This window comes from Sycon ciliatum, chromosome 1 (assembly GCF_964019385.1).
Source record: "Sycon ciliatum chromosome 1, ocSycCili1.1, whole genome shotgun sequence".
Taxonomy (NCBI): domain Eukaryota; kingdom Metazoa; phylum Porifera; class Calcarea; order Leucosolenida; family Sycettidae; genus Sycon; species Sycon ciliatum.
In genome coordinates, this window is record NC_088643.1 from 61,876,206 (window position 1) to 61,903,911 (window position 27,706).

General features: G+C 47.1%; 2 protein-coding genes across 2 annotated transcripts; both read right to left on the reverse strand.

The window, feature by feature from the left end:
* Nucleotides 1-386: 386 nt before the first annotated feature.
* LOC135804741 (squalene synthase-like) lies at nucleotides 387-16,020 on the reverse strand. Its single transcript, XM_065318695.1, has 8 exons — nucleotides 15,463-16,020; nucleotides 14,224-14,321; nucleotides 13,207-13,390; nucleotides 12,637-12,765; nucleotides 11,631-11,822; nucleotides 6,129-6,305; nucleotides 5,022-5,174; nucleotides 387-1,414 (listed from the first exon to the last, which is right to left on the reverse strand). The coding sequence occupies exons 1-8, from the start codon at nucleotides 15,562-15,564 to the stop codon at nucleotides 1,094-1,096; spliced, it is 1,356 nt and encodes a 451-aa protein (XP_065174767.1). The 5' UTR covers nucleotides 15,565-16,020; the 3' UTR covers nucleotides 387-1,093.
* A 562-nt stretch (nucleotides 16,021-16,582) lies between these two features.
* On the reverse strand, nucleotides 16,583-27,659 carry LOC135804742 (V-type proton ATPase 21 kDa proteolipid subunit c''-like). Its single transcript, XM_065318696.1, has 10 exons — nucleotides 27,402-27,659; nucleotides 27,247-27,295; nucleotides 23,367-23,450; nucleotides 22,941-23,018; nucleotides 21,551-21,620; nucleotides 21,207-21,258; nucleotides 20,708-20,786; nucleotides 18,693-18,738; nucleotides 17,596-17,661; nucleotides 16,583-17,298 (listed from the first exon to the last, which is right to left on the reverse strand). The coding sequence occupies exons 1-10, from the start codon at nucleotides 27,463-27,465 to the stop codon at nucleotides 17,260-17,262; spliced, it is 627 nt and encodes a 208-aa protein (XP_065174768.1). The 5' UTR covers nucleotides 27,466-27,659; the 3' UTR covers nucleotides 16,583-17,259.
* Between the last annotated feature and the right edge of the window lie 47 nt (nucleotides 27,660-27,706).

Consider the following 27,706-nt stretch of genomic DNA (forward strand, 5'->3'; position numbering starts at 1 on the left):
CGCCAAGCCGGGCTATTTCAAAGATGACTCCCAAGAGGCAAGAGTACTCTTGCTTACACACATCCAGTACTTTCCGGGCTGGGACCGGGGGAGATTACGGTATTCTTGGTAACACGTTAGTACAGGACTCCTCTGGGCATTCACAGTTGCTTCAAAAACAGTTTATGATAAGGGCAGGACAAATTTCAAATCCATGCAACACACGACCAGCGACCAAGGCTTGCACACATCTACGCATGCCCTGCAGTGCTCTTTCGCGACCGTGACCCAGTTGAACATGCTGTGTCTATACTCCGAGTACATTGTGCATTCGGATCTTGCCAATCGGTGGTACTCTTTGGAGTATTCGATCAGTGATCTTCACACAACACAGTGTCCAGAGGAACTGAGTGATATTTTCTTTGCAGATTACTATCACGGGAGTGCACCCAACAAAGGTCGCGCGTGTGCTAAGTGCAAATGAGGTGACGCAAACTATGATAAAATTCTAAATCAGCAAACATATTCTAGCTAGAATTGGAAAATAACCTAGGATACCAGAGCAGGAGCGCTGGGAAGAAAATAAGACAAACATGTATGTGCAAACTTTTCTTATTGTCCGCAAACCTATACGTGTACATGAAAAAGATGGCATATTAAAACTACCCCAGAAACCAGGATTTTTCTGGAATAACACACTTTGGACAAATCAATAAAATAGTAAAATACTGTGTGTACTCCTAGTAAATGAGTGATACCAGTTAGCGATGCAGGTGATTATCGGGCGCAGCCTGATGATGAATACGAGGGGTAACAAATCGTGAATAAATATGGACCTAAGGTTGGGAGTTGCAAGAAACTACTTCAAAGTATCAAAATAAATATACTCCGTTTGCTAGATGCAGTATAATAGTATACTGGTGCTTGAATTAGCTGAACACATTAAATTTTAGTAACATGTAGGAATTTGCACAAGCTCAGAATAGTTTTCTGTACAACACTGGTGGCAAGGTGAGCCACAATGGAAAATCCGAGTACACCATCAACGTCGACAGTCTGAAGCCTGGGGAAAGCCTCTAATAAAGCATTGCTGACAACGGACATGGTTTGGCACTTACAAGGAATCCTTGAGTTGGACAGGAAGGTAAAGGCCCCAGTATTGATAGGTGACTGCAAGCAAACAAACGGTCCATGACAAGAGTGGCGACAAGAGCAAAGACCGCCGCGACTCTTTGCGTGAGGACCTCAGCCGGTAGAGTCCGACCCGGTCCTCGTGGTCCAGTCGCACTGCGGGCAGCTGAATCTTGAGTGTTGGCTTGACGCTGGCTTCAGTCCCCTTCTGCTGCAGGCTGCTGTGGCAGAGCACAAGTGCGTTCTGCACTGACGACAGTGTTATGCTGGCACTGGGGTCTGTGACTGTGATCTTGCCGCCAAGCTGCAAGGAAACACACATGCGCACATGTATACAAGGAACTTGAAGTAAGCAATGAGTTGCACACAAAGCAAATACATTCAGGCAGACCAACAACACTGCCAGTTCTCTTACACTACTCGAGCATGAATGCTGCCTACACTGAGCCGGCCATTGCCAGAAGCCGCCGAATAGAGAGACTAAAATCCAGTTTCAAGAGAGCACTGGACGCAGTGCCGATTCCACAAATCACATACGCTCATGCAAGGAATTTCAATGCCATGGCAAGTTGCTTCTGTGTGCAAATGCTGGCTCCGGAATGTGTGGCAGCAATGCTGCTTTAGTGCACTAGATTGATGGGTGCTGAAGTGGTAACTGGGCTGTTCCTGGAGACAAGCCGACCGCCCCCTGTAGTGCTGGGCGATACCACTGTAGTTCAAGTATTGAGACTGGCAGGTGCCAGAAGGCTTCTTCAGCAGTGTTGTCAACCCAGCGGCATATCATATCCTTCTGTAGGACAAGATTCCCATTTCATACTGGCTGCTCTCCCACAATTGCGTTTAGTAGCCGTTTACCGTACAAAGAAGATTGTTTCGGTCTTGGTACATGTACCCATGTATTGCCAATGATGAGAATGGGCTGAAAAGCTGCTAGAAAGGAGGCTGCACAAGTGTGATAAAACTGATAAAAGTGTCGCGGAACTAGTATGGCCGGACCAACTTTTGGCTGTGCATGTCCGTTTACAAAAGACGTCCATCCACATACATGTATTGGGAATTGACATGAGCAGAGCTTTCGACACTGTCTGTCGTGATGTTCTGATGAATATCCTTGAATCTTTCCTCCAAGAGAGTGAGATCTGAATGATCCGTGTACTACTGACTTAAACCTGGCTTGAACTTAGAGTGAAAGGTGCATGGAAAAGCTCCTTCAAGACAAACATCGGAGTCCCTCAAGGGGACAGTCTCTCTCCAGTGCTACCGGTACTATTTACCATTTACCTGGGGACTGCTCTCTGGGGCCTACGACAGGCGCTGCCATTCCGCCCTGCTGTGGACAATGGCCTACCGCTGGACATCGCAGTGTGGATGACGTTGATTACGTGAGCCAGGATGAGACGTTTCTCAGGGAAGTCGAACAACACGCCCAACTGTTCTTGCGAGATGGAACCTGAATGTTAATCCCTCAAAGACAGAACATACCACCCCCGCCCGATTTCCCGATAGGAACCAAGAAACGTGGCGTACTGTCCGCAAACTAGGCTCCCTCCTGGGTGATGCCGAAGATGCTGCTCGGAGGCGTCAACTGGCTGCTGCCCCCTTAAACTCACTCCTCAAGATCTGGAGTCGGAGACACCAGATCAGTGAAGGTTTTCAGCTGAGGCCTTACAACGCCTATGCCGCCCCTATTCTTACGTACAACTGCGGCACTTGGGCCTACCGATGTTGGAGCTGGCGCGAATGGATTCGTTCTACAGGACCCGGCTACGGAGCATCATCAACATGCGATATCTAAAACAAACCAACGATGACACCCTGTACAAGCGCTACGGCGCTGCCCCCATCAGCGAGATGATCACAAGGCAGCGTTACAGTCTCGCTGGCCATATTTTTCGTTTAGCCCCAACTGCTCCTTCATAGCTGGCAGTGGATATGTATCTTCACTTGGCCAACGATGCGGGCACTGAACGCTTCAGGGGTCGACCTCGGACAACCTTGGTGACGGCCTTGCAGACAGAATTGTCAGCACGGCTTGGACTTACCCTCCACCAGTCCCTACATGCTGACACAGTCCGCACAATGGCTGTGGACCAACAGGCATGGTGTGGAGCCCCCCCCCCCCCCCCCCACACACACACACACCTAACAGGACTGATTCACGAGATTCTGCTGGACATGTAGTATGTACTATATTTCACTTTCGATTAAGTTTCCATTAGTCTTAAATCCTATTGCTATTGTTGTTAATGGCGTTCGTTTCTGCCGTTTGTGTCATTTCATTGTATTATTCTTCAGACATCAATCCGGAATGGCATAAGCAAAAGTGGCACCTCCGCCACCTCCGCAGACATGCCTTTGATTATGCTCAAGTGTACATGTATGTCTGGTCCACAGCATACACAAAGCATGAACGAGTGTACATGTATGTCTGGTCCACAGCATACACAGCATACACAAAGCATGAACGAGTGTACATGTATGTCTGGTCCACAGCATACACAGCATACACAAAGCATGAACGAGTGTACATGTATGTCTGGTCCACAGCATACACAGCATACACAGCATACACAGCATACACAGCATACACAGCATACACAAAGCATGAACGGTTACATTTTTAAAGTAGCGGTATATATTATGGCTGGTGGACGAAACAAAAACTACTTCTGCCAGTCTTGTGGCAATAATTATGTTATTGATCTGTCCGATAAACACAGTACTAGATGCGGTTAGAAAAAAGGGCAAGCAAGCAAGGTAGACAGTTCAGCTGCCTTAACCCTTTGGAGTCCATGGTTCGATTTCGAACCATGGGCATTTTGTATGCATGTGGGCGCAGTCAAACTTTCGGTTCTCGGCCAAATCTTGACCGAATGCAACAATCGACGGGTCTAGATGGTAGAGAAAACTCTCAGCTATCGCCTCGAACAGCTCCGAAGTCTCTCCGATGATGTTTGAGATAGCGGCGAGCGGTCGAACATTTTGAATTTTCTGCGTTGCGTGCTGCGAGTCAGCAGTGCGTGGAAAAAGGGATTTTCCCAGCTTCACTACAGGCAGCACGTGCCAGGACCGGCGCGGCGCGAAGTCACGGCAAGGTAAGCTTCTACTCGAAAAAATTTGAACAGTTCCGAGCTAGATTCAGTGAAATGGCTGCAGGAGACCGATTTCGTCTCAGATCTGGAGCTGGACTCGCGTTCGGAGCGCGTTGTGGCGAACAATGAGTAGTGCTCTTGGCGAGTTTGGGCTCATTGTATTTATCTCATCAAGAGCTTTCCAATGAGCCCAAGATCTTCCAAATCGGTGAAGTAGAACCAAAGTTATGTTGGAAATCGAGTGCGCATTTTCGTGACTGCCACAAATTCTGCGGAAGCAAAAAAGTTATGGACTCCAAAGGGTTAAGATTGGCATCGGCATGAAGCTTTGAGTAACAAACGTCTCGAGTGGTTTCACACCTTTTTGCCTTCCATGTGTATGAACGCTTTGCACCCAGCGCATTGAGCACTGTTCAAACAGTTGGTGTACTTCGAAGTAGATGGATAATATAAATAAGTGAATAGATGGATCGATGGATAGGACACCATCGGGCAATTATATTGATACACCGAGGCAGTGCGCCTTAGCCAATACCTGTGCTGGGCAGGGCGCACTTCACAGGAGAGGTACTGGTGCACAAAGGACAGTAGGGGCTTATTTGTTGTAATTCAGAGTTTCATGGTCCAATTATCAATCATCAGACACCAGTTGTCTGATGATTGATAGTGAAGCCATGAAGCTCCGAGTTACAACAGATAAATACTTACTTTCCTTTGTGTACCTCTTGTGTAGAAAAATAGTAAGACAGACAGACAGAGACAGGTAGATACCGTACATAGAAACCTCTGCCACCGAGCCAACCACACGCTCAAACTCACCTCAAGGATACGCTCATTGAAGATCTCCACAGTTTTCTCCATATTCGTTGATTCCATCATCATGGAGCAAGCTTCCCCCTTCCTGATCTTCACAACACCAGTGAAGACGTTGTGGTTGTTGTAACAACGAGCAAGAGTAGCAATCGCCATTACCTGTGAGTGTGAGCAAGAGAAGCACAAATCAATATAATTACGTATTCAATTTCAAACAGCACAACAAGGACAAGCTAGCAAGCTGAAATGTCTTTTTTCAATTTCAATGTGATAGTCAGGCACATCACCGAAGACAATCATCGATAAAGAAGTGCAACGCTCAGTGCTACATGCACGTGTACTTCTGACAGGAAATAGAAGTTCAAGCGATACCTGCTTCCCATCTCAATGACTCCACCTTCATGTACACACACAGTTCATCCAAAGAAACACTTCGGCCAAAATGCTCAAACACAAAATAACCACTGGTGACTTTGCTGTCAAGCTTGAACAGCCCTCCAAAGAAACATCATCGCAACTTCACAATCACAGTCTATAAAAGAAAAAGAAGCATACCGAAGAACGATAAAGTCGATAGTTTGATTAATTTCGCTCGCAATTTGTGCTCAATTGAAAGAAATGGTCATCCCAAGTGAAAAAGGGCTACAAAGACAGTACTGGTACATGTACTAGGACTGGAGACCTTTGACCTTTGACCTTTGACGCCCATCGCCGGAGGCGATGATAGCAATGCTACGGCAGAAGCCATAGCAACTTGTGCTGGGATTGCACCATTCAACAGCTTGCAAGGCTGAAGAATTGACCGTCACTATTCAGCCTGGTCTACACCATACAGCTATTTGAAGTGACTTTTTCTGGCCAGTGAATCCCTATTTTTGGTCTTTTTCTTTTTTCTTTTTTTTTCTTTTTTTTCCCACACACACATCACACCACATACTCCGGCATGCACTGGCTGTTGGTAACCACCCAGGAGAATGAAAGAAAAGTCAGGAAGAGTCTGAGAAAGAGAAGAAAGACGTGTGTGACCATAATCGTCGGGAATCGAACCCGCAACCTATCGATTGGAAATCGCTGCACATACCACTGCACCATATGGGACACTGGAGACAGTACCTGAGGTATTGCGCAGAAGTTGAAAATGCTCTGATTCTTGAGCTGCGAAAGGTAGGCAATAACATCGGGGACGTGGCTCAGGGCATTCGTGATCAGATGATTGAGGCATGCCACTGCCGGTGCCGACATCTCCCTTTTGCGGAAGTCGCCGATATTCGGAGCATACTGTGACCAGACCTGCAGGAAAACAAAATGACAAAATTCACATCATGTGTATGGGAGTACAGTACTGCCGGGCGGTCGCCGAAGAACTGGAGGTGAGCCTCCGAGCCTACACCGTTCTTATTTTCATGCATTACATACATTTCATCCGTAGTTGAGTCACCGTGCATACATTGGTATGCTGTGCTTGGTGAAATTCTAGCCTGGTCGTTCTCGTTCTTCGGCGCCGGACAGTTGTCGTGAATATGTACCACGAATCCGCGCTACACTCATTATTAGGTCTTTATTGTTTATGCGTACATCATGTGTACGTCATGCTGACGTCTTATTGCACGCATCGCGTGCGCACTTTTGCAGCTCTCAGGCCAGAGCATGCGCAGCGAGCCAGTGGCTCCTTTTTTGTTACCTTTTTTTCCTTTTGCTCTCACTTGTCTCAAATTATGTTTTTGGTGACACTGATTTCAAGTCACCTTTCAAGTAAGAAAGACAAAGTCGTTCCGAGAACCGGAACACTTCCAAATTTGAGTTACTTCTTTGTGCGTGGCTACAAGCTCTCCCACTCAACAGTCCAAAGTTGCACACAAACTTGGTGCCGAAACCCGGGAATGCCACCGAAAAAGGCTGCCGATGCTCCTAATCCAGCATCAACTAAGCGGTATCGCAGCAAGATAGTTCGACCGAAGAAGAGCATCCAGCAGTGTCTCGATTACGCCAAGGCATTATTGACTGGAGCTACGTCATCTGCAACAACAGAAACGCTAAGTGAAACATGTGCATCTTTAGAGTCCGATGTCGTAGCATTTGATGGGGTCTGTGAGCTTTTGTCAAATTGCGTTGATTCCTCCGCCCTGGAGAGCTTCGACGAAGCTGCTTGGGCACAGGAAGCAGACAAGAGTCTGGACTTCCAGTTTGAAACAAGGAGCACAATCAAAAAGCTGAAATTTCGAATTTCTCAGCTGAAATCAGCAGCAGAATGTCAGACCTCTCCAGAGTCGAGTACTAGCAAATCGAATGACGTCACAGGTGTCAAGTTAATGCAAGACCAGATGAAAGAGTTTCTGACCATCCATCGACAAACACAAGAACAAACTCAATCTCTGCTACAACATCAACATGAATCGCTCACCACAAGAGTGTCTCACAAGTCGACAGTCAATTTGCCAAATTAGGTTAACCTAAGTTCAACGAAGACATTTTCCAATGGAAGTCATTCTATGACATGTTCATGGCGTCTGTGGAAAAACACACTGGATTAAGTGATGTGCAGCGGATGCCAATTATGCTGTTGCTCTTGGCCTGCTCGACAAGCGTTATGGCAACACACAGGTGCAGGCAAATGCTCACCATGTCGCATTGATGGAAACGCCACCTGCAACCAAAAAGCCGTCCTCCCTCCGTAAGCTATACGACACGGTAAAGCTCCATCTATGAAGTCTCAACGCTCTCGACGAAGATACCAACCAACCCATCTTCATCTCACTTATGACCAGCAAGCTCCCGCGCCACATGCTTGCGCAACTTGAGTTGCAGAAAGGAATCGATCCGTGGTCTATCGCTGAGCTGAGAGCCAAGCTGTGTGCTTACATTGTAGCGCAGGATGCAGTTGAGCGCCAGTCTAGTCATGCCACCAGCAGCAAATGAACAGCCGTCTTCTGTTCATAAGTCATCCGTGCTTCTTGTCGGCAAGTCAATCCGCCAGTCAGAGACGAGAAAGAAAGTCTGCGCTTTCTGAAAGGAGAACCACTACTCCGACATGCGTTCCAAGTACTGTACTCTTGAAATAAGAAAGCCGCACCTCGGCGACAAGTGTCAAAGGTGCCTACGGCCAGGGCACAGCGTTTCTTCCTGTAGTCAGCAGAAGCCTTGTTTCTATTGCCGTAAGCCTGACCATCACTTTAGTTCCTGTCCTGTGAAATTCGGTGCACAACCAAGCTCAGCCATGTGTGCCAACACAGCAACTTTCCAAACACGCCCTGCCGTTAGCACAGTTGCAGGCGACAACCAGTCCGCTGTCATGCAAACCACAGTTGCAGACGTAGTATCCAACTCCTCCGGCACTCCGATCACGTTGTCTGCGCGCGTACTCTTCGGTAGTGGCTCTTGCCGTTTGTATGTCACGCAAGCACTCCCGGCGAAAGCCAATTTCAGTGTCCTAGGTCACGATCACATTGCCCTCCCTACTTTCGGTAGTGCATCGAGGAATACTTCTCAATATCCACGCATTGAAGTCAACCGCAAACTCAAGAATGACTCAATCCGTCCGTTGTCCGCCAATGCGATTCCCCAAATCACTTCACCGATACGGCGCGTCCCCCTGGACACCAACAGGCACCCAAGCCTCAACAGCCTTCCTCTTGCGGAGCCACTAACATCATCCAACGATCACCTTTGTATTGACATCCTCATTGGTTTTGATCACTACTATAAGATCCCGGGCACTGACCGTATCTCCTTTCCCGATGGCCTGCAGCTTTTGAACTCGTTACCATCACTTGGTTTCGTTTGCGCCAGCACAGTAGCAACTGATCATGCCTGTTCGGTAATCGAGAGCAACACCACCTTAGCCGTAGCAAGCCATCGACGAGAAGACCCCTCGTTTGACCTGGAGCGCTTCTGGGCTGTTGAAGATTTCGATTCGCTCAGTGCGACACGCCCCAGCAACGATCACGCGTATGATGACTTCCTTCAATCGGTCGTGTTTGAGGCCGGACGGTACACCGTCGGGTGGCCTTGGCGACAACAACATTCGCCTTTGGAGAACAATTTTCCACTTGCCTTCGGACTGTATCAGCAATGGAAAAGCACCCCCCCCCCCCCCCCCCCCCCCCCCCCGGAGCATAAATTCCATTAGCCTATAAGTATTCAATAGGGCTGAAACGATGGTGGATTTTCAAGTATCGATTACTCTCTAGCTTAACGATCGAGTAATCGATTATAATCGTTAGCAAATAGAGTCATAATTCTGTGCAAACATTACTCTGATTCCACAAACTATGCCTTCATAATACCAACAAATCTGCATTAGTGAAAGGGTAGCTCCGAAACATGGCAGTTTTGAAGTCGATTTAACCTCAGAACATGAACCATACCCCTGGCAACTGCATACTCCCAGCGGAAACTGATTCAAACTTCACAAAACGAGGCTTTACAGTACTTTCTGGACAAAAATTAAAAAAAAAAGCAAAATAATCGTAATCGGTAATCTAAACGATTGCTCGATCGTTAGAGTTATCAAACGAGTACTCGATTATTCGGTATAATTGTTTCAGCCCTAGTATTCAAGCTAAACTGATGAGGGGTGAACTCCTCAACACTACATGCTGGGAGCTTTTGCACTACAAATTGTGTGGCAGGAACTACTCGGGGCTTTCATTTCTGTAGGATATGTGGTGTCAGATAGAGTGGGTACATCTCTTTTAAGTTGTTACACATTGTGCGATACATGTGTACATATTTTGCCACCCGCAACTGTCCGGAAGGAAAATTAGGAAAAACGCCCCGACGAAATCCGGCTGTGATTTGTATACGTACACTTTGTTTTTGGTGAATCGGAAATTGAACTCGGAATAAACAACCTGGTTTGATCCAATAAACCTATTGCCAAGTGTGTTCCGGTGGGACGTGTTCAAAGCTATTTTGGACGTTCCATAAGCACGCCCTTCACAGGTGGCGGGAGCGACACCGGGTCAAAGATCTTAAAATGCCTCTGCTGTACGCGTAGTCACCTTCAACACAAGAGAGATTGGAAGCTTTGTCACAACTCTGAGTTTTACGTATTACTACGATCATCAGGCAACGTAGTAATACGCGAAACTCAGAGTTGTGACAAAGCTTCCAATCTCTCTTGTGTACAAGGCTCTGCCCTACATGGGTATTGAGCACTCTTCGGACAGGGAAGCACACCACTTGACTAGTCACCTTCAACATCCGAAGAGAGGGATTATTGCCAGCTTTGCTTGCTGAGGTCTGCTCCAGTTGCCGCTCGCCGGGAATTTGCTTCAACGTCGTCTTACCGTGCCACGCGCCAGATGGGTCACTGGTGAAGCATGCTGTGTGTCAGCCTGGCGTGTATTGTCACTCCATGTACATGTACGTGATACTCCCTGGTCTTGGCAACACTCTACACATACACCTGCTTCTGGTTCTTTTAGTCCTCTTTTACTGTGTGATGAATCGTGGCCGTCCAGACGTGCTTGCGTTAGGATTACCGTACTTCCGCACATATAAGCGCATGTGCTTATGTCCGGACATAAGCGCACACCCCCCCCCCCCCCCCCCCCCCCCCCCCAATTACAAGCGCATGTGCTTATATGTGAACATTATTGGTGAAAAGGCAGGAGCTGAATATACCACTAAGCAGTGTGATAACACCATTGTTTAGAACACAGACAAACCGTTATTGTGCATATAAGCGCATGGGCTTCTACCCGAACAAGTTTAAACAGCCAAAAATATTTTGCAGCAAATTTTCGCTTATAAGCGCAAGCGCATGCGCTTATATGTGGAGAAGTACGGTATGAATTTACCTATGGTCGTTGTGACTCATGTGCAATCACAATTCTTCGAGGGCTGCTTAATTTGTGTGTGTGGGAATCTGTACAGGCTGCCCAATCCGATCCGAATCCCAATGCGATAGATCGAACATCACCATGATAAATCTGTAAAACCAGAAAGTTTAACGACCAAAAAGTCTACCTGGCCGGCCACCCGGTACCCATCTGTATGCACAGACATCTCCCCATAACGTTTCTTCGAACAACGAAAAAATTGGTCGTTAAAACGTTAAACTTTGTGACTCGTTAGACTTTCCGGTTTTACAGTACCGTAAAGTACCGCCAGAGCGCCCCACCAGCTCGTCCTTTCGTGGCCGCCTTGTGGAGGTGGATTCCTGCCTGTAGGTCATACGACACGGACCTTGTACAAACATTGCACATTGTGCAGTCAATCCGTACCCAGGTTACCTTCGAGCACCATATAAAAGCATACCAAGTGTGACCTTAGTACACGAAGGTTCTCACATCGTACAAACTTAGTAGCATCCTGCCATACGATTTTCTTCCCTTGGCTGTAAAATCAAGGTGGGGCGCTCTCGCGAGACGGGGCGCTCTGGCGGTACTTTACGGTATTAGAAGTCGAAAGTCCAGCTCTCAAATACGTTTTAAAGCTAGTTTGTAGTCAGTGGAAGCGGAAAGGTGGTTCTTGACCAGGGAGTTGTACGACTCTTTGTTCTTGACCTGCCCGGTACGCGAAACCGTCGAATTTTTTTAATTTGTTTATTGTAGTCAGTGGGGCGTCGGTTCATCCTCTCCACCCGATAACACAGAGAAACAAGCGGCTCACCTCTCTCGGCCAGAAGTGCCGGTTATCATTCACATCCTCCAGGTAGTCACGGATGATGTTAGTCTTCTGCAGGAACAGCCCCATCGAGTTGGAGAGCTCGGTGCTTGTGGCAACGCTGACATCTTCCAGGCCCGATGCAGCAAACAACTGCGACAGGCCAACGCCAACCAAACCGGCAGCAAAGTGACAGTACTGCAAAAGAGAAAAGAAAAGGTTGCAAACTATCATGCACATGAGAAAGAGAGAAAGCAACATGAAATAATGCAGCAGCCTCAGTCTGGCTGTAGCCAGGAATGTTTGGGCTTTTCCGTAAGTCAAATTACTGTTAGCAATGCGGCAAAACGAGCCCGGTTTCAGAACTAGCTATCGTTCTACTGGTGAACTCTGTCAACTCACTCGTCAGTGCTTATGTTGAGTTCATTACAATTCCTTTTCTCCACACTCACAGCAAGTCAATAACAAGGTCAGTTTCAGAAGACAATTATTGGGGGGAACGACGCGGTGAGACAGAGAGACGAAAGACTGCATGATGATAGCAAGAGCCAGAGTCAGAGCTAGATGAAGGGCCTGAGTAGCTAGGGCAAATATGCGCACGCAAGCAGCTACCCAGGCCAACGGAACAAAGGTGTCATACGGGAACGCGGGGAAGCTACGGGAGGCCAGCAGGGGAAAATCAAGGATGTGCGAGGAAATGTACGGGAGATGAGGACCTAAGACTTACAATAAGTCAATAACCATTAGTTTCCTCAGTGAGTGGTGACGTGGTGCAAAACTCTCTTGTCAACTGCTCTGGGAAACCACAAAACACCGATGGTATCTGACAGTGCACTACTCTAGTCTGACATTGTGTGTTTGAAAGCGTGACGGATGCCTGCTTTACAACCTGCGGCTTGAAAGTATATCGTGGCAGCACATGTACTACCCGTGAGTACATCAGCTACACATACTAGTAACTGTGTTAGTACTCTTCTAAGCTAGCATCGCTATCTGTGCTTATCAATCTCACCTCGTCCCAATCTGCTAGCGTGCTGACTTCCTTTTCCAAGTAGATGCAAAATCCAGCACCCATGCGAGCGGTAATGTCCTTGATCACATCTCTGAAAGCAGGCTTAAGCCGCCGATACTCGTTGCTGATCTAAGTGAAAACACCAAGGGCATCGAAAAACAACATGATTGTAGTAAGAAGGGGTGATCTGTTCGCACGCATGCACGCGCGCGCGCGCGCGCGTGTGTGTGTGTTTGTGTGTGTTATAACTGGGCTGAGAGAAGCAATCCAAACACACGCACGCCCCCACACACACACACACACACACACACATGCACTTACACACACGCACACACACACACAGCATGCGCACAGGCACATACATACACACGCACACACACACACACACACACACACACACACACACACACACACACACACACACACACACTGACACACACACACACATACACACAGATATGACACTCAAACATGAGCACTTTGTTGTACCTATTTGCACGCAGTACAAATAATCCATAGCATAGGACTTCGGCAGTTTTGGCCACTCTTGCGTATCATGCACCGACTTACTACAGGAAATCGCTCTAGCACAACGCCATCTTTGCAAGAACTCTTCGAGTAAGACCACGTGGGATCATCCAGAAACTCGTGGAATTTCTTCAGCAGTGGAATCTTCTCGGCCGACGTGATGGTCATATCATCCTCAACGGTGTCCAAGGCACGCAGCACCAGGTAGAACAGACAGACTGCATCTCTGTTGTTGTTGTGAGGTACAGAACACAACATTCAAACAAAAAAAATCCAAAATGTAAATAACATTATATCAAGGATCAATGGCAAGCACAGCCTGCCGTGTAAGCTGATCATACTAGTTCATCATACCAATGGTGGTCGTCTCTCAAGTATTGCTCGCATGAAGGCACGAAAACGGGACGAGAGTGCTGACACACAAGCATACCGTTTTGCATAGTAGTGAGCACTAAAAAAGTTATCTTAGTAGCTGCTGGTGTATACGCCATACAAAGAATTGCGTTTGACAGCAGAGCAAGGTCTGAACATACGCTCCTGGGCCGAAGCACTGTTTTTATACACAACAGTAGAACGTGTACAAATAGTACAACAAGTCACGTGACGGGTCAATAGGAAGTAGTAGATAGGAATTCTCAAATGTGCTAGATGTTCGCATTCAGTAAACAGTAGTAGGTACTGGAAGCACATGCACAGGTACGGTAAAGAAAAGGTAGCCATTGTCAATTTTGACCGTAGGGGGACAGGAGGCGTAAATAGGCCTCATGCTTCGATGAGCTCAACATGGTCAGGGCAGTGCTCGTCTCTTCTCCCTCGTCGTCTTTCGATTCAGGTACACATGTTAACCAATGCAGCAATTTCATCTCCTCTCCCTCACCGCCTTTCGATCCAGATGCTCGTATTAACCAACACAGCAACTTTATCTCTCCCCCCCCCCCCCTCTCCGCCCGTGATGCCTTTCACTTCAGGTGCACCGGTTTACCAGTACAGCAACAGTTCAGCAATGTACTCCGGCACGGTTCAGCAATGTACTCCGGCACGATTCAGCAGTGCACTCACCTGAGTTCCTCATCAAGTGCCTGAATAACCACAGCAAAACTCCTGCTTGTTCGCTTCAGCAATTGATAGCAGACCTGGAGAGGCTTGTCCAGGGTTGACTGGGAGCAAGAACAAAAGTTACAAAAGCAACATGAAAACAAACTGAATGCTGCGACTTCGCAGGAATTGAAATATGTAGCGATACTGAACGCGTACATGCCTTGCAAATTACAATGCAGCAAGCGCGTAATCATGCTGTGCTGGGAAAGGTGCTTGCGAAGCATTTCGGACGGGATAGATCTTGATTCTCGAGCATTCCGCAGAGCACAGTGCAGCAGGATCCTTCAGATAGGTATGGTGACGTAGACCGCAATCACCACACATGTCCGCCCTCTAAAGGAAGCTGTTTGCAGTTTGGGTTCAAAGAGGTGGCCGCATGCATTTTTCGGTGTTGTTTTGTCCGTGTTTTTCCTTGAAAAACTTCTGCCCACGGTGTCCTTCTCTCAGCTCGTCAGCTGCATGTAGATGTCCATAATGGAGTTGTGGCATCGAGGAATACAACATGCAAACAGGACCTAATGCAACTACTACTGCAAGTCAACAAAATTAATATCCGGCGCATGTTCATTTTCGGCTATTTTCTGCCCAGGGCATTTTCAGCCGAAAATGTGTTGCGGCTGAAATTTTGTTTCGCTAGGTTCAGTGTGGCAGTGTATACAGGCAGCTCAGCAGCAGTACAGGCTGGAATTTTAGTGCGGCTGAAATGTGATTTTGCCCTGGGAGGCCAAAATTTAAACGCGCCGAAAATTTGCAGACCTACAGTAGTCGTGGCCAAGGAAATCCAACCTGCGGGTCAACAGTACAGTAGAGTTGAGTGCCCAAGAACGTTGTTTCCGAGGGGGTAGCCTGGGACGTTCTTATTTTTCAGCAATCTGGTTGCGTTCTTGCAGCAGGTTCTTAGAAAAACTCATACTGGATTACACGCACCCCAAATGCTATCAGAAAACCAACTCCGCCGTTCTTACTCACTGCTGCCTGCAACATAAACTACAATGTTCTCAAGGTGGGGGGGCTTCACTCACCCAGATTTTGTATCTACTACGGACACTGGGAAGGTTTATGTTGTTCAACGAAAACTGTATTTTTCACATGCACATACATACGTCGTACAATAAACTAACTATGTTACTTTGTGCAGAAACATTCTGTGCAGGCATGGCTTTCGACCATTTAAAATTGTGTACAGTGCTGGAAACTCACCAGATTCACGCGAGGTGTCACACTCTCTGCGCCGCCAAGAAATTTAAACTTCACCAACGCCACCAAATCTTCAGGGTGTACTAATGCCTGTACGAAGCTCATCTCTGCTGCCAATCTAAAAAGGACTCCGTGCCCACACTGCAAAGTAGTTTGATTAGGTTAGCAAGCCACAGCTGTCATCATATTGAGCTCAGAATCTAGTTGATCAATGGTCTGCCAGATCGCGCACAGGACTTGTTACGCACCAACACTCAGAACAGGCAAGGATAAGTCGCTTCGTCTATGTTATCTTCATGGCTGGAAACAAACCATGAACAGCTAGCACAGCAGGATGAAAAATGATTGCAGCAGAGTGGGAGAAGTAACTAGTACTAGTAGTAGGACGCCTGATTACTACATTCGGCCATTCTACGCGCCGCACCTGTCGGGGTGGGCACAGGCATCCACTGACCCATGTACAAAGAAGATACTGCCAGTGACAGACCACTGGATGGCCATAGCAGCAGACAAATACTTGCTGGTGCAGCAAATGCCTACATACACGTCTTTCCTCTGTCCTTGTCCACATGGTCCACCACGCTCAGCTCCTAACTAGACTATGCTTCAAAAGTTCAAATGACTGGGGAGATTCGTATGGCCATACCATAATGCCGCATGGCGAGGTTCGTGTGCAAGCGAGTTGGAAACATCGGGCCATGCGCGTGCGGTTCACGTGCACGTGAGTCAGTTGTCAGTTCTTGAAACATGCTGCAGCAGGGCTAGGACCAGGGAGTCGTATTTTAGCATTTCAACTCCCTGATGGAGCCTGTCTGGTCGGATTTTGGAGTGGCTGTTTCACACAGCTACCATACCCTTTGTTGGATCATGCAATGAAACTGAAACTTGTGAAAGGCAGTTACAAAAACTGACAGGGTTGTTGAATAAAAATAATGAGCAAGTCTTCGTTCGGAGACGGTGTATGAGATGTGAAGGGAGAGTGGAAGTCAATGGTGTACATTGCACAATGACCCGGCAATTGTCACTTGCCATGACTGCACACAGCACTTTACAGTTACGAAGCCCTCCCAAGTTCACCCGGAGGTTTATGCATACTCGCACCAACTTGCCAGAACAGCTCTCATCAGAGGAATGCCCCATCTCAGAGTAGGCTGCATTCTGTTCAGAAAGGACTCAGGCCTGCAAATCGCGAGTGCAGCAAATCAATGCGGGCAGATAATGAGGCAGATGATGTAACTCTCCTAAATGCCAAGCCATTATCAGAGGCTAAGAGCGTACAGAACAAAACGATATGCTCTCGAGTACACTGTGGCAACATGACCACCACCAATCATAATGCTGTGGTAACATAATCACCACCAATCGTAGTAATATGTACAGAAGTACAGTGGCGACTGTTCCAACTTCTAATAAAATAAAAAGGAAGATTCTGAAATGGGCATTAATTTTCAATGACTAAAATGGTCGTTACCAGGGACAGAGGTGGCATGCAAGAGTAGCATTAGCAGCCGATTGGAAATGAACGGCAAAATAATAATTATTATAAGTATGTCACATGCTACAAATATACAACAACAACAACAACAAAATAAGAAGAAACGATGTCTCTAGCAGGAAGGCAGAGCTGTAGGAGGACAGCTCCAAGGCAGCAAGCCACGAGTACAGCGTAGCACTACGGGCACTTTAAATTCAGTACAATTCCAAGAGAACATAAGGCTAACACCGGCATACAGCAAGTAAGTATGCACATGTAAAAAGCAGAGAGAGAGAGAAATAGAAATACTTGCGACAACAAGACAATCAACCCGATACAGAGTTGCCCATGCCAGCTCCCTTGGTCTGCAGAATTAAATCAAACAAACACCACAAAAGCGCAGTTGCAAAACTTGTGATCAAGACATGAGGCATACGATGCTCATCGAAAGTGAGTTTTCAAAGCAATCACCGATTTTTCTTTCAAGCTAAATTGCACAGTTTATCAAAATAAAACACAAAGAGAGAGAGAGAGAGAGAGAGAGAGAGAGAGAGAGAGAGAGAGAGAGAGAGAGAGAGAGAGAGAGAGAGAGAGAGAGAGAGAGAGAGAGAGAGAGACACACACACACACACACACACATCTGAATTCAAACATCATCTTACCTGGATAATAGCGATAATGATGCCAAACAATCCAATGGCACTGCCGAAAATCTCCACAATAAGAACCTGCCGTGTGAGCCAAACAGCAGAACACGCACAAGAAAATGGATCAAAAACATGGATGCTCTCGATCAAAAGAAATAAATAAACCAGTGCATGTGACTCGTGGTACATGCACATGCATCTAAAGAAGTAGACGGTGGTGCTACATGCACAAACAATGTGCTGACACCGCACAACTACAGGCAGGCAGTTCGTTTCCAGATCTAAAAACACGTAGAGCTAAACTGGGAATATCATCGATTCCCAGTTTAGCTCTGTCGAGTCGAACATGCGGTCAGCGGTACAGGTACTATGGCCTTTCTCAAACTAAAATCGAAATTTTTAACGAGTGCTGGTGCCGAAGCACTCTTGCTGAAGCACACTCCCTGCCTACCGCTACACTTGGTACTGTAAGACATGTTATTATAACGAGTCGCAAATTTAACAATTGTCCAAAATTCATAGGTTAACAAGAAGATATGTTAACGATCTTGCAGTATTCTGCCATACCGTAAAAGTCCGTAAATAAGTACCTGGCCGAAAGAAATACCCCCTTCATTCTTTTGGCTCTGTCTGTTGAAGTCAAGTCAAGCCCGATAAACATACTGCCCGAAATAAGTACCGGTACGATGCGCACATGCTGCACGTAGCATGTACATCGACATGAAAATGACTTCTCCACTACACACAAGTCAGGTCCGAAAGTTAGTTCGTGCCCGAAAGTCAGTACCCGCCCGAAAGTTAGTACGGGTGTGGTCACTAAATTCGAAAGTAAATACGTTACGTACTTATTTACGGACTTTTACGGTATCCACACACAGCATATATGAAGCAGTACGGCCTCAACGGATCTTATTATAACGAAGAAATGTCATCCGTTAAAACGTTAGATTTGCTTCCTCGTTATATATACCTGTCTTACAGTAGTGCATGCAAACATGGACACAGGCAACAGGATAACGGCATGTGCGGACAGACAAAAGCTGAAAGAGGAAAAGGCAACGTGATTACTTCCATGGATATACACACATACGCTGTATACGTTCCTCACTGACCTTCACGAAAAGTGTGGGGTTTTGCGCATCAGCTAATGCTGCACCGCTGCACAGAGCAGAGACAAGCAAAGCACAACAATGGTACAAGTAAGAAAAATGATTACGTGTACAGTATCGTTCATGTCGCACACAATTTAAAATGTTAAAATAACCTGCCCTCATGAAGTGGCATTATTCCCCAGAATCGCATTCCGAGCCAGAACCGACCTGATTCGATTCACTGCCTTTGTAGATAAAGCAGTTGATGCTAGGAACTAGGAACAGATGTCAATAACCATGCGCTATGTTGACCCGAAAGCCAATGGCAAGCACTGTGACTTGTTGATTTCGCTGTCTGCGATAAGGGGATAGCCAGTGTTGCATTGGCCATGCCACCTCGACTTGATCCTTCTCCACAGGCAGCGGATACGTGGGAGCGGGCAACACCACTACTTGGCTAGCAAGCTCTACGGTTGTGACATCAGGGAGACTTGTCCGATGGCTCTCTACACACAGTGTGCTCCCCGCTGTTTCAACCTGTGCGTCATTGCCACGTCCAAGATTGTCACTGTGAAGAAAAACATGGTGGGCAGTGTGAGAGGCCAGCCTCTGTGCCTCTGCTCTGGCTGTGATACTAGAGGTCAGGCTCTCCTTCTTTGCTATGGCCAAGCTCCAGGGAACTTCCAAGCAGGTCTTCAATGGGACCTGCAACATGCACACCACTTGCTGCGCCTACACGAACACCTCTTGCTGCGCCTGCACACCAAACAATACCCGGTCTCGCACTTCGATTTAATTTAATGCTCCTCGCCTACAAGTGTCTTTCATTCGTAGTTGTTCTTTTTGTTTTGTTTTTGTTCTGGGCGTTGTGTTTTAATCGTTGCTCCGTCTAGCGATCATGAATTCCAACATGTCACTACCCGCCAATGAGCAACTTGCTGCTGACATGTTGATCCCATTTGCCACATTATTCTCCTCATTCCTCTCCTCCACCTCCTCCTTATCCTCTCTGTGCTCGTCCTTCTCGTCTTCCTCCATCTCACACGGGCATTTCATCTTGGAATCCATCACCATGGGGATCTCCAAAAAGCTTCCCCGACTGGTACCGGCAAGCGCCGTCACCGCCATCGCCGTCGACGCCGGTAATACCGCCAGCGCCCGCGGCACCGGCGCTAGTCAGGCCATTGCGCCTGGATGCCGCTTGTCGCCGTATCGACCTGTATCGAGTTCACTGCGCCATGGGCACTCCCGGCGGAAGAGCTGATTACGGCAATCTGCCACCGCCTCACGCTACACGGCTTTCAGCCACCTCGGCAACACCAGCAGAACAACCGCCGCAGACCGCAACAACAACAACAACGACCTATCCGCCCAACTCGACGACGCCTTACTCGACACCGCCACCTCGACGCTGACGTTCTTCCCCACCACCGCCTTTCATTGCCAACAATGCCACGTCACGTGCCTTATCGCAACTGGACTTGCCCGCCACCCAATCGTGATCCTTGTCATGTGTTCCCACGTCGTGGTCCTGTCTATGTCCACACCGCCCATTGGTTTGTCTTGCGGTGTCCTCGTCCTAATTGTCTGTCTAATGTTGTCCTAATCGTTTTTCATGCCGAATTGTAGCCATTGTGTTGTCACCCGTCTTCTATGCTCACTCTCTGCGTCACCCAGTGCTTGTTTTCCTTTCCAGGTTGTGTGTGCGTTTTTAGCGTGCTTTTTGAGCGTGCTCAAGTGGACAAAACGGATATGGGGACCACCCTTTTCTATTTCAGAATTTGAAACCTACGGTACCTAAGACTCCAAAAAATCTGTTCACATCAAAATATTACGACAACTGTGAAATTTGGCCTAAACTGTCCCCAACCTCCTTAACTTAACAAGTGGCAACAATTGCCAACAGGAATTTCATTCCAACAACAGCATCAGGAAAAAAAGTTATACAGCCACCCCACATGTGCCATTCGAGCTACGCTGCTGCAGATCAGTGCACAAATGAGGGAGCAATGCAAAAAAAACCTCGAAGTACGTACCTGCCCACAATGCCGACACAAACTCCACACGCCAGGTTGGACAAGCCCACGGTAAGTCCAGCGCCAAACAGCAGGTAGGCTAAAAACACAAGCAAATGCACACATACGGAAACACACATTCTCGGACATAAAGACAGCTTCTAAAGATTGCAACAGCTAGCTCGAGAGAAAGAACAAGGCAATGCCGTTAAAAAATAGGATTGACGCGCTTTACTGATTCGCGCTGCTGGAAAATGGCGTTGGAACTCAGTGAATGTGGCACATGGACTTGCTACTACAGCTGCTGTACTTGGCAGACATGCATGTTTGGCATGAGTAGAATGACTAGTGCAATTACGGATATTGAACCCTCTTTTGGCAATGGGACTGCTTGGGGTGGTCGGTTGGATGCCATACATACATACATACATAGGTGGCTGTACACATAGTCTGGTATATCAGGTGTAGACAATAATGTACGTGACCGTTGATATTGCTACAAACAAGTAGCACTGCATACCGGACTTCCTGTTGTGTTCCAGAATCTCGTATGATGCATCAGCGTTGAAGGACTGCAAGTGAGAGACAGCATTGGTGACAACAAACGCAAAACAAGACCCGGTCAAAAGATGTGCACGAAAGAACATGGGCCCAATAAGTAGCACAGCACTTTCTAAAAGTACCCATCACATTCAGGATCCGTTGCCTAACACTTTAAAAAAGCACACAGCTCAAAGCAAGACACCTGATAGCTATGCTGTAACGCAGGGCAGCTGCCTAGACTCCACAGAGTGAGTCCTCATGAATGCAGACTTGCAGCTACATGTAAATTCAGCATCGCTTGACATGCAGAGCAGTACTCACCCCCATCTTGCCCATCAGCACAATTGCCATGATGATGCCATAAATAGCCACAGCCTCGCAGAAAATGATGCTACAAGACACAAGTAGATAAAAAAACAGATAGAAAGTGTTACTGGATATGCCAAATAAGTGGATGAAGAAACGGAAAGGCCTGCTATGACCCTATCAATATCTTTTTAACGAAATTCTCCTCGATCTACCCACCCATAAACGTTTTCATTTTGTGTAAAAGATCGATAATTACGGACAGCCCCCTCGCTCCAACTCATCAAGAGCACGACTCCGTGTCCGCCACAACACGCTCCAAACGCAAGTCCAGTTCCAGGTCTGAGACGAAATCGGTTTCCTTTAGCCGTTTCACTGCCCCTCGCTCAGAACTGCTCAAACGCTTCGAGTGAAAGCTACCTCGCTGTGGCTTCGTGCCACACTAGTCTTGGCATGTGCTGCCTGCTCTGAAGCTGATGAAATCCCTTTTTCACACACTGTTGACTCGCAGCATACAATGCAGAAAGCGCAAAGTGTCCAATCGATCGTCGCTCCCTCGACCTTCATTGGAGAGACTTCGGACTTGTTCAAGGCAACAGCTGAGAGTTTTCTGCACCACACATGCACAGGCCTTTCGGTTTTAGAATTTGGTCAAGATTTGGTCGAGTTACGAAAGTGTGATTGCACCCACATACAAATGTGCACCGTTCGATTTCGAAAGATGGAAGCCAAGGTTATGAAATCAAAGTAAACATGTACCAGCAGTAACTGTATGGAACGTGGATAGTCATTGAAATTCAACAACAAACCTCAGACCCCACACCTGGAAAAAGGAAACGGATGCTGAGAAGTTCTAACAATCTCCAGGACAAACAGCCTACCCAAGGGTGCGTTCTTAAATCCTCTCGGAAAAGTTGGAGACTCTCCGAAAAGTTCGAGAGCTGTTCTTATATCCTCTCCGACTTTTAGAAGGCTCTCCAAAGCTCTCCAAGCTTCAGAGGTGGTTGAAACTTGGAGATTCCCGCGGTTTGGGATCAGCGAATGCGAACTACGACTAAAAGCCACGTGTTCATCATGAGTGTACGCATTTCCCTTTTCGCATACGCACACGTGCATTACTACATTCATCACTCAAGTTCGCGGCCCCCTTGGCGCTTCATTTTGCTTGACATATGCAAAATATCTCCGAATTATTCGAGACCCGTTCTTGAGTAATCCCAGTTTCTTCGACTTCTCTTTTCTTCTTCTCCTAGAAGCTAGAGAATATAAGAACGCACCCTAAGTCTACCCAAGCAAAGTTTCACCTCTATTTTCCAACTGCAGCAAACTGAAGCTACAGAAGGATTTACTAGCACATGATTGGCTGGTGAGAAAGAGCAAATGATAAACATTCGTTGCACCTTACCTGATCAAGTTTCTTGTCTTGATGCGAGGGGCCTTGACACCACCACCAATAATCGAAGTTCCAGTCAAGAAAATTCCCCTGGTGTTATCAAGAACAGTATCGTGGAAGGGGAGAGAAGAAAGGGGAGAAGATTGAAGGCAGGTAGAGAGTGGCTGCAACCTCACTATGGCGACACTGCGCCCTCTAAAGTGGTACCAAGCCACAGTCTTCAACTGGGCTATACCTACCTGGATTCCCTGTGGCTTGGATAAAACTCAACCACTCAAATCACACACTGAAGCATTCTATTCACGACTTTTCCGGTCCTCCATTTTCAAATTGCTATCGACCGGAGGCAAAAAGAGCATAGTATTCCAGCCTTCGATCTGCTAAAACAATAACCCCATGGTAAAGGCAAAAGTAGATAAGAGATCAGCTATGGCTTACCAGGCAGCACCAACCACGGACAGAGAAATTGCAAGGCCAATACCGAGAGCTGACCACATGTACGGCGTAGTGTTGTTGAAGAACCTACAAGACAAACACAAATTGACATGTTGTACATGGAGCAAGTCAAGTCGAAGATCAAGATTGAAGAACAAGTGCCAGCAGCGGCCAGTATCAAAATTTACCAGCCACACATGCCGGGGAACACCAAGGCACAGCCGAGAGGAATAAAAAGATCATTTCATTGAAGTGCAACAGGACTGCAATAATACAAATGGTGGATGGGGAAATTGAATGAATGCTGACCCAGCATTGAGGAAAGTGTTCAAAACTTTTGAGACTGTCCACAATAGTGGGTAAGAGAGGTGGCAAAGCCAAGCCGTTCAAAAATCAGCAAAAGAACACAATTGTTTTATCCAACACCATCTGTCACACCCGATATGGTTCAGTGCATGTACCGCAGCCAACACTGGTGTTGACAAATACGTCCAGACACACATACGCGCGGGGGGGGGGGGGGGGGGGGGGGAGGGGGCAGGGCCTCCGGCAACAAAAAACTCACCCACACACTATACTGTATACACATAAGACAGCACAGGGAGAACAACTGGCGCAGGAGCACATTACACATTGTCAAGAGTACATAACCCCCCAAGAGTGTGCAACTCCCACATACCCTGCTGTCCCGACAGAATTTCAAGTTGACGTCATTATTTATGACGCAATGCTCCTTGCACCAGTGATTTACAACATGTGTACGGGTGTCAACGCATCACACGTTTTTCTCTGCTATAATTTGTACAGGATCAGATGGGCTTCGGTCCACCACACGTTCTGGATTCGTCTGATAATCCGTGTACAGTGCGCATTGCATCATAAAAATGACGTCAACTTGAAATTCTGTCGGGACAGCACCCATAGTCGAGTTGCACACTCTTGGGGGGTTATGTACTCTTGACATTGTACACCGGTGATCAACTGATACACACGCCGGCGAACCTGCCACAGAATTGTTTTCCTTTTTCTTCTTCTTCAGAGAGGCCTGTTTTAAATAGCTTTACTATTGTTTTGCTCACTGAGTATGCCTCGGGCATTGGACAATGTGAACACTGCAGCACAAGTGAGCTTCGCTAGTGGCCGAGCAAGTACATGTAGAAAATCCAGATCGAATCATACACTTTGGGCCGGGGATACCGGTACTCCGATTACACAGTACACTGTATCAGTAAAAGCTAGCACTGGTGTCGTCATAGCCGTGGTCTTGAAACCGCCCACCAAAACATTTCCAGCAAGTCAGCTGCCCGCAAATATTTCTCTCTTTTCTAGCAAGGATGCATGCATGTGTTTGACACCGTGTGCACAACTGCACTCACCTGAGCTGTGTGTGTGCGTGTGCGTGTGTGTGTGTGTGTGTGTGGTACATGGTGTGTGTGTGTGTGTGTGTGTGTGTGTATGTATGTATGTATGTATGTATGTGTGTGTATGTATGTGGCGTATGTACCCACCTGGGTCTGTTGCCAACAGGCTCCGCTGCTTGAAGGTGTATTGTTGTATCTGCCACATTTGTTGGTTTCAGGGTTCATATACTTTCTATTTGCAGTATACATACATGTCGATCATGGATTGCTTCTGGCTAGATTAACTCTTGTGTAATCACTGGTGCTAGTGAAGCTTATATCAGATCCACTCTGATTTAGCCACCCACATTAGTATCAAGTATTACCCTCACTGGGGGCAGGGGTAACTGCAATTGGATCCCAGGACGGATACCCAGATGCCGTCAATCCTTTTTCTGCACCTTGTCCTCACCCACTTACTGAGGTGTGGTGAGCCCGTAAGTGGGATCATTTGCAAGTCCACCCATAGTTTGGGAATTTCAGGGGGCGTCGGCCGTTGGGCGGTTCAATAGCCAATTGAGTCCTCTTTCTTAGATTCCTTTTGAGTTCCTATCTCCCTTCTCCCGGGGAGACCCACGTGACCAATTTTGGCAGTGAGCAAGTACAGTGTGTGTGTGTGTGTGTGTGTGTGTGTGTGTGTGTGTGTGTGTGTGTGTGTGTTTGGGCAAGATGTCTGGCCCGCGATCGATGGTTTTACGCTGCTTCACTCCGGGCACAAGACGCCCCAACACAAAGACAATTGTATTTGTCGCGAGGGAGTTGGTATCTTGCTGAACGCTTGTATGACTGCTGCATTGAACGACGCTGGAAGCTCGTGGAAGGCTGTGAATTCTCGCATCGTGACTGCTCCCTTACTTTTGTCAACATCGGCACAAAAGCAGCAATTCCTGACGACCGCGAGTGTTTATGCACCAACGTTCAAAGCGACTCCTGCTGTGACGAACACTTCTATAATAAACTTCAACATGCCATCAATGAAGTCGACCAGCGCGATCAACTTATTGTGTTAGGAGACTTCAATGCACGTGTTGGCAGCTTTCAGCCGGAGGAAGACTGGACTGGCACTCTTAGGAAGTTTGGTCTGGGTACTCGTCACACGGCTGGTGAAGATCTTCTCCAGTTCTGCCAAATGAATGAGCTTACCATCATGAACACTGTGTTCAAGAAGAAGGCCATACACCTTGGCACTTGGATACACCCTGCAACTAAAGCATTCCATGTTGGTCAGATCAAATGCCAGTCCGTGCGAATTTTGTCTTTTATGCCCGAGCTTTCCGATCACAGAAGTCGTCGTCCCACCGGCGTCCACATACGGCTCATCAGTTGCGAACCAAACCTGATATGCGGAGCAAATATCAAGACGAGATCAATGCTAACCTACAGCCGCTGAGCGACCGCTCATTCTGTGATATGGACCCGGAGGAGGATTGGGCTGCACTATGCTGTGTCTCAGGAGTTCAGATGCTACTGCGACCGAGATTTTTCAACGTTGCTACGAACTCACCCGCCACTCGAAGTTCTGTTCCCCGTGACTGAAACACAGTTGGTCCTTTCATGACCGGCCATCATCTGCGGATGGGCACTATTGTATTGTATTCAGGTGTGTGTGTGCATGCGTGTGGGTACCGTAAAGTACCACGAGAGCACCCCATCATCTCGCCCTTCCGTCGTCATATTGTGGAGGTGATATTGATGAACAACGGTGCATGGTGTTGCACTGTAAACATAATTATACTAGTAGTTGATGCAATGACAAGCCAGTGGCACATGGAGTTAAAATTGCAAGGCCAAATGCATTTTTGTTTTACCTACAGAGTGCCAACACCCCATTATCAATGTCACAATCTATTTCCATTTTCTTTCTACCAGAAAGTTGTGAGCGCATGAGCAAGAAAGTCGGACTTCACCAACCTCAATAGAAAAGTGCTACTTATGCATGGCAAGGGTTTAGAAGATGGGCCGCTGGGTTAGCCGCTCATATGCAGTTCCTGAAGGTCTGTGCTCATCGTGCCTGTCGTTATCCCAAAAGGCTAAACGTGATTAAGATGCCAGTAGGCGGTACAACAGCAATGCCAAGCGGTTCGCCGCTACTGAATTGAGACAGGCACCACGCACAGGTGGGTGAATAGCAGTGCCTGGCTGTGGCTGTTGAACTGCCACTGTTTCCATGCCAGAACTATTCCAAAAAGGCTGTGCAGCAATGGAAAGCTACACTGACGTATGTCCTTCTGAAAGTTTCAAAAATACTCCTAATTTCAGAAGACAGCTGAACTTAATTGAATGTTCCTACTCACAGTTTGATCATGAAGTCATACATGTGTTGCTACTCATATCAAGTAACACGATGGATGTCGTTGTGGTCTATCTTACTTCAAACAGGAATGGTATCAGGCTAGAATGACCATCATTGCAGATATTTATTGAAAATTAGCAATGTTGCAATGGTCGATTCTCGTCAAGTAAAAGGCACAGGCAAGTCTCACCATTCAATGTCAATCTGATATCCTCTTCCAGTGAGCATGTAGTACAACACTATACGCAAAGGACAACACGAGAGATAGATACTAAGAACTCTGTCCAGAACATGCCGATAAACAGAGAAGACTGCATAGGTCCTGAGCATATCCTAAGGACTTACAAACGGCGGTGATCACAAACAGCGAAATGCCGTAGACGACCTTGTACATTGTTCCGTACACCATCTTGCTCGTTTAGCGGAATCCCACCCTCAAGCTCAAGTGCAGAAAAACTATCAAGCAAACTAGTGCCCCTAGTACAGGATACGTCAACTAACTTCAACAACAATCTAATTCACCGCAACCGTTGCCTTGATGAAGACCTGAACTTCAGCTGAAGTCAAGAAGAACCAGCGCAGTTCTCAGTCAAGGGAACGGAATTACTCATCGCCAATGGTGCTCAGTCACCTGGAACTGGTAACCCGTT

Bases quoted from the DNA above. Each gene is read 5' to 3' on its own strand.
- LOC135804741 (XM_065318695.1), bottom strand. From the start codon at position 15,564: ATGAGCTTCGTACAGGCATTAGTACACCCTGAAGATTTGGTGGCGTTG. The intron at 14,322-15,462 runs GTGAGTTTCCAG...TCTTGCTCCCAG, and splicing joins TGACACCTCGCGTGAATCTG to TCAACCCTGGACAAGCCTCT. The intron at 1,415-5,021 runs GTGAGTTTGAGC...GTTTCCTTGCAG, and splicing joins TCAATGAGCGTATCCTTGAG to CTTGGCGGCAAGATCACAGT.
- LOC135804742 (XM_065318696.1), bottom strand. From the start codon at position 27,465: ATGGTGTACGGAACAATGTACAAGGTCGTCTACGGCATTTCGCTGTTT. The intron at 23,451-27,246 runs GTGAGACTTGCC...TTTGTCTTGTAG, and splicing joins TATCAGATTGACATTGAATG to GTTCTTCAACAACACTACGC. The intron at 23,019-23,366 runs GTAAGCCATAGC...TGATAACACCAG, and splicing joins TCCGTGGTTGGTGCTGCCTG to GGGAATTTTCTTGACTGGAA.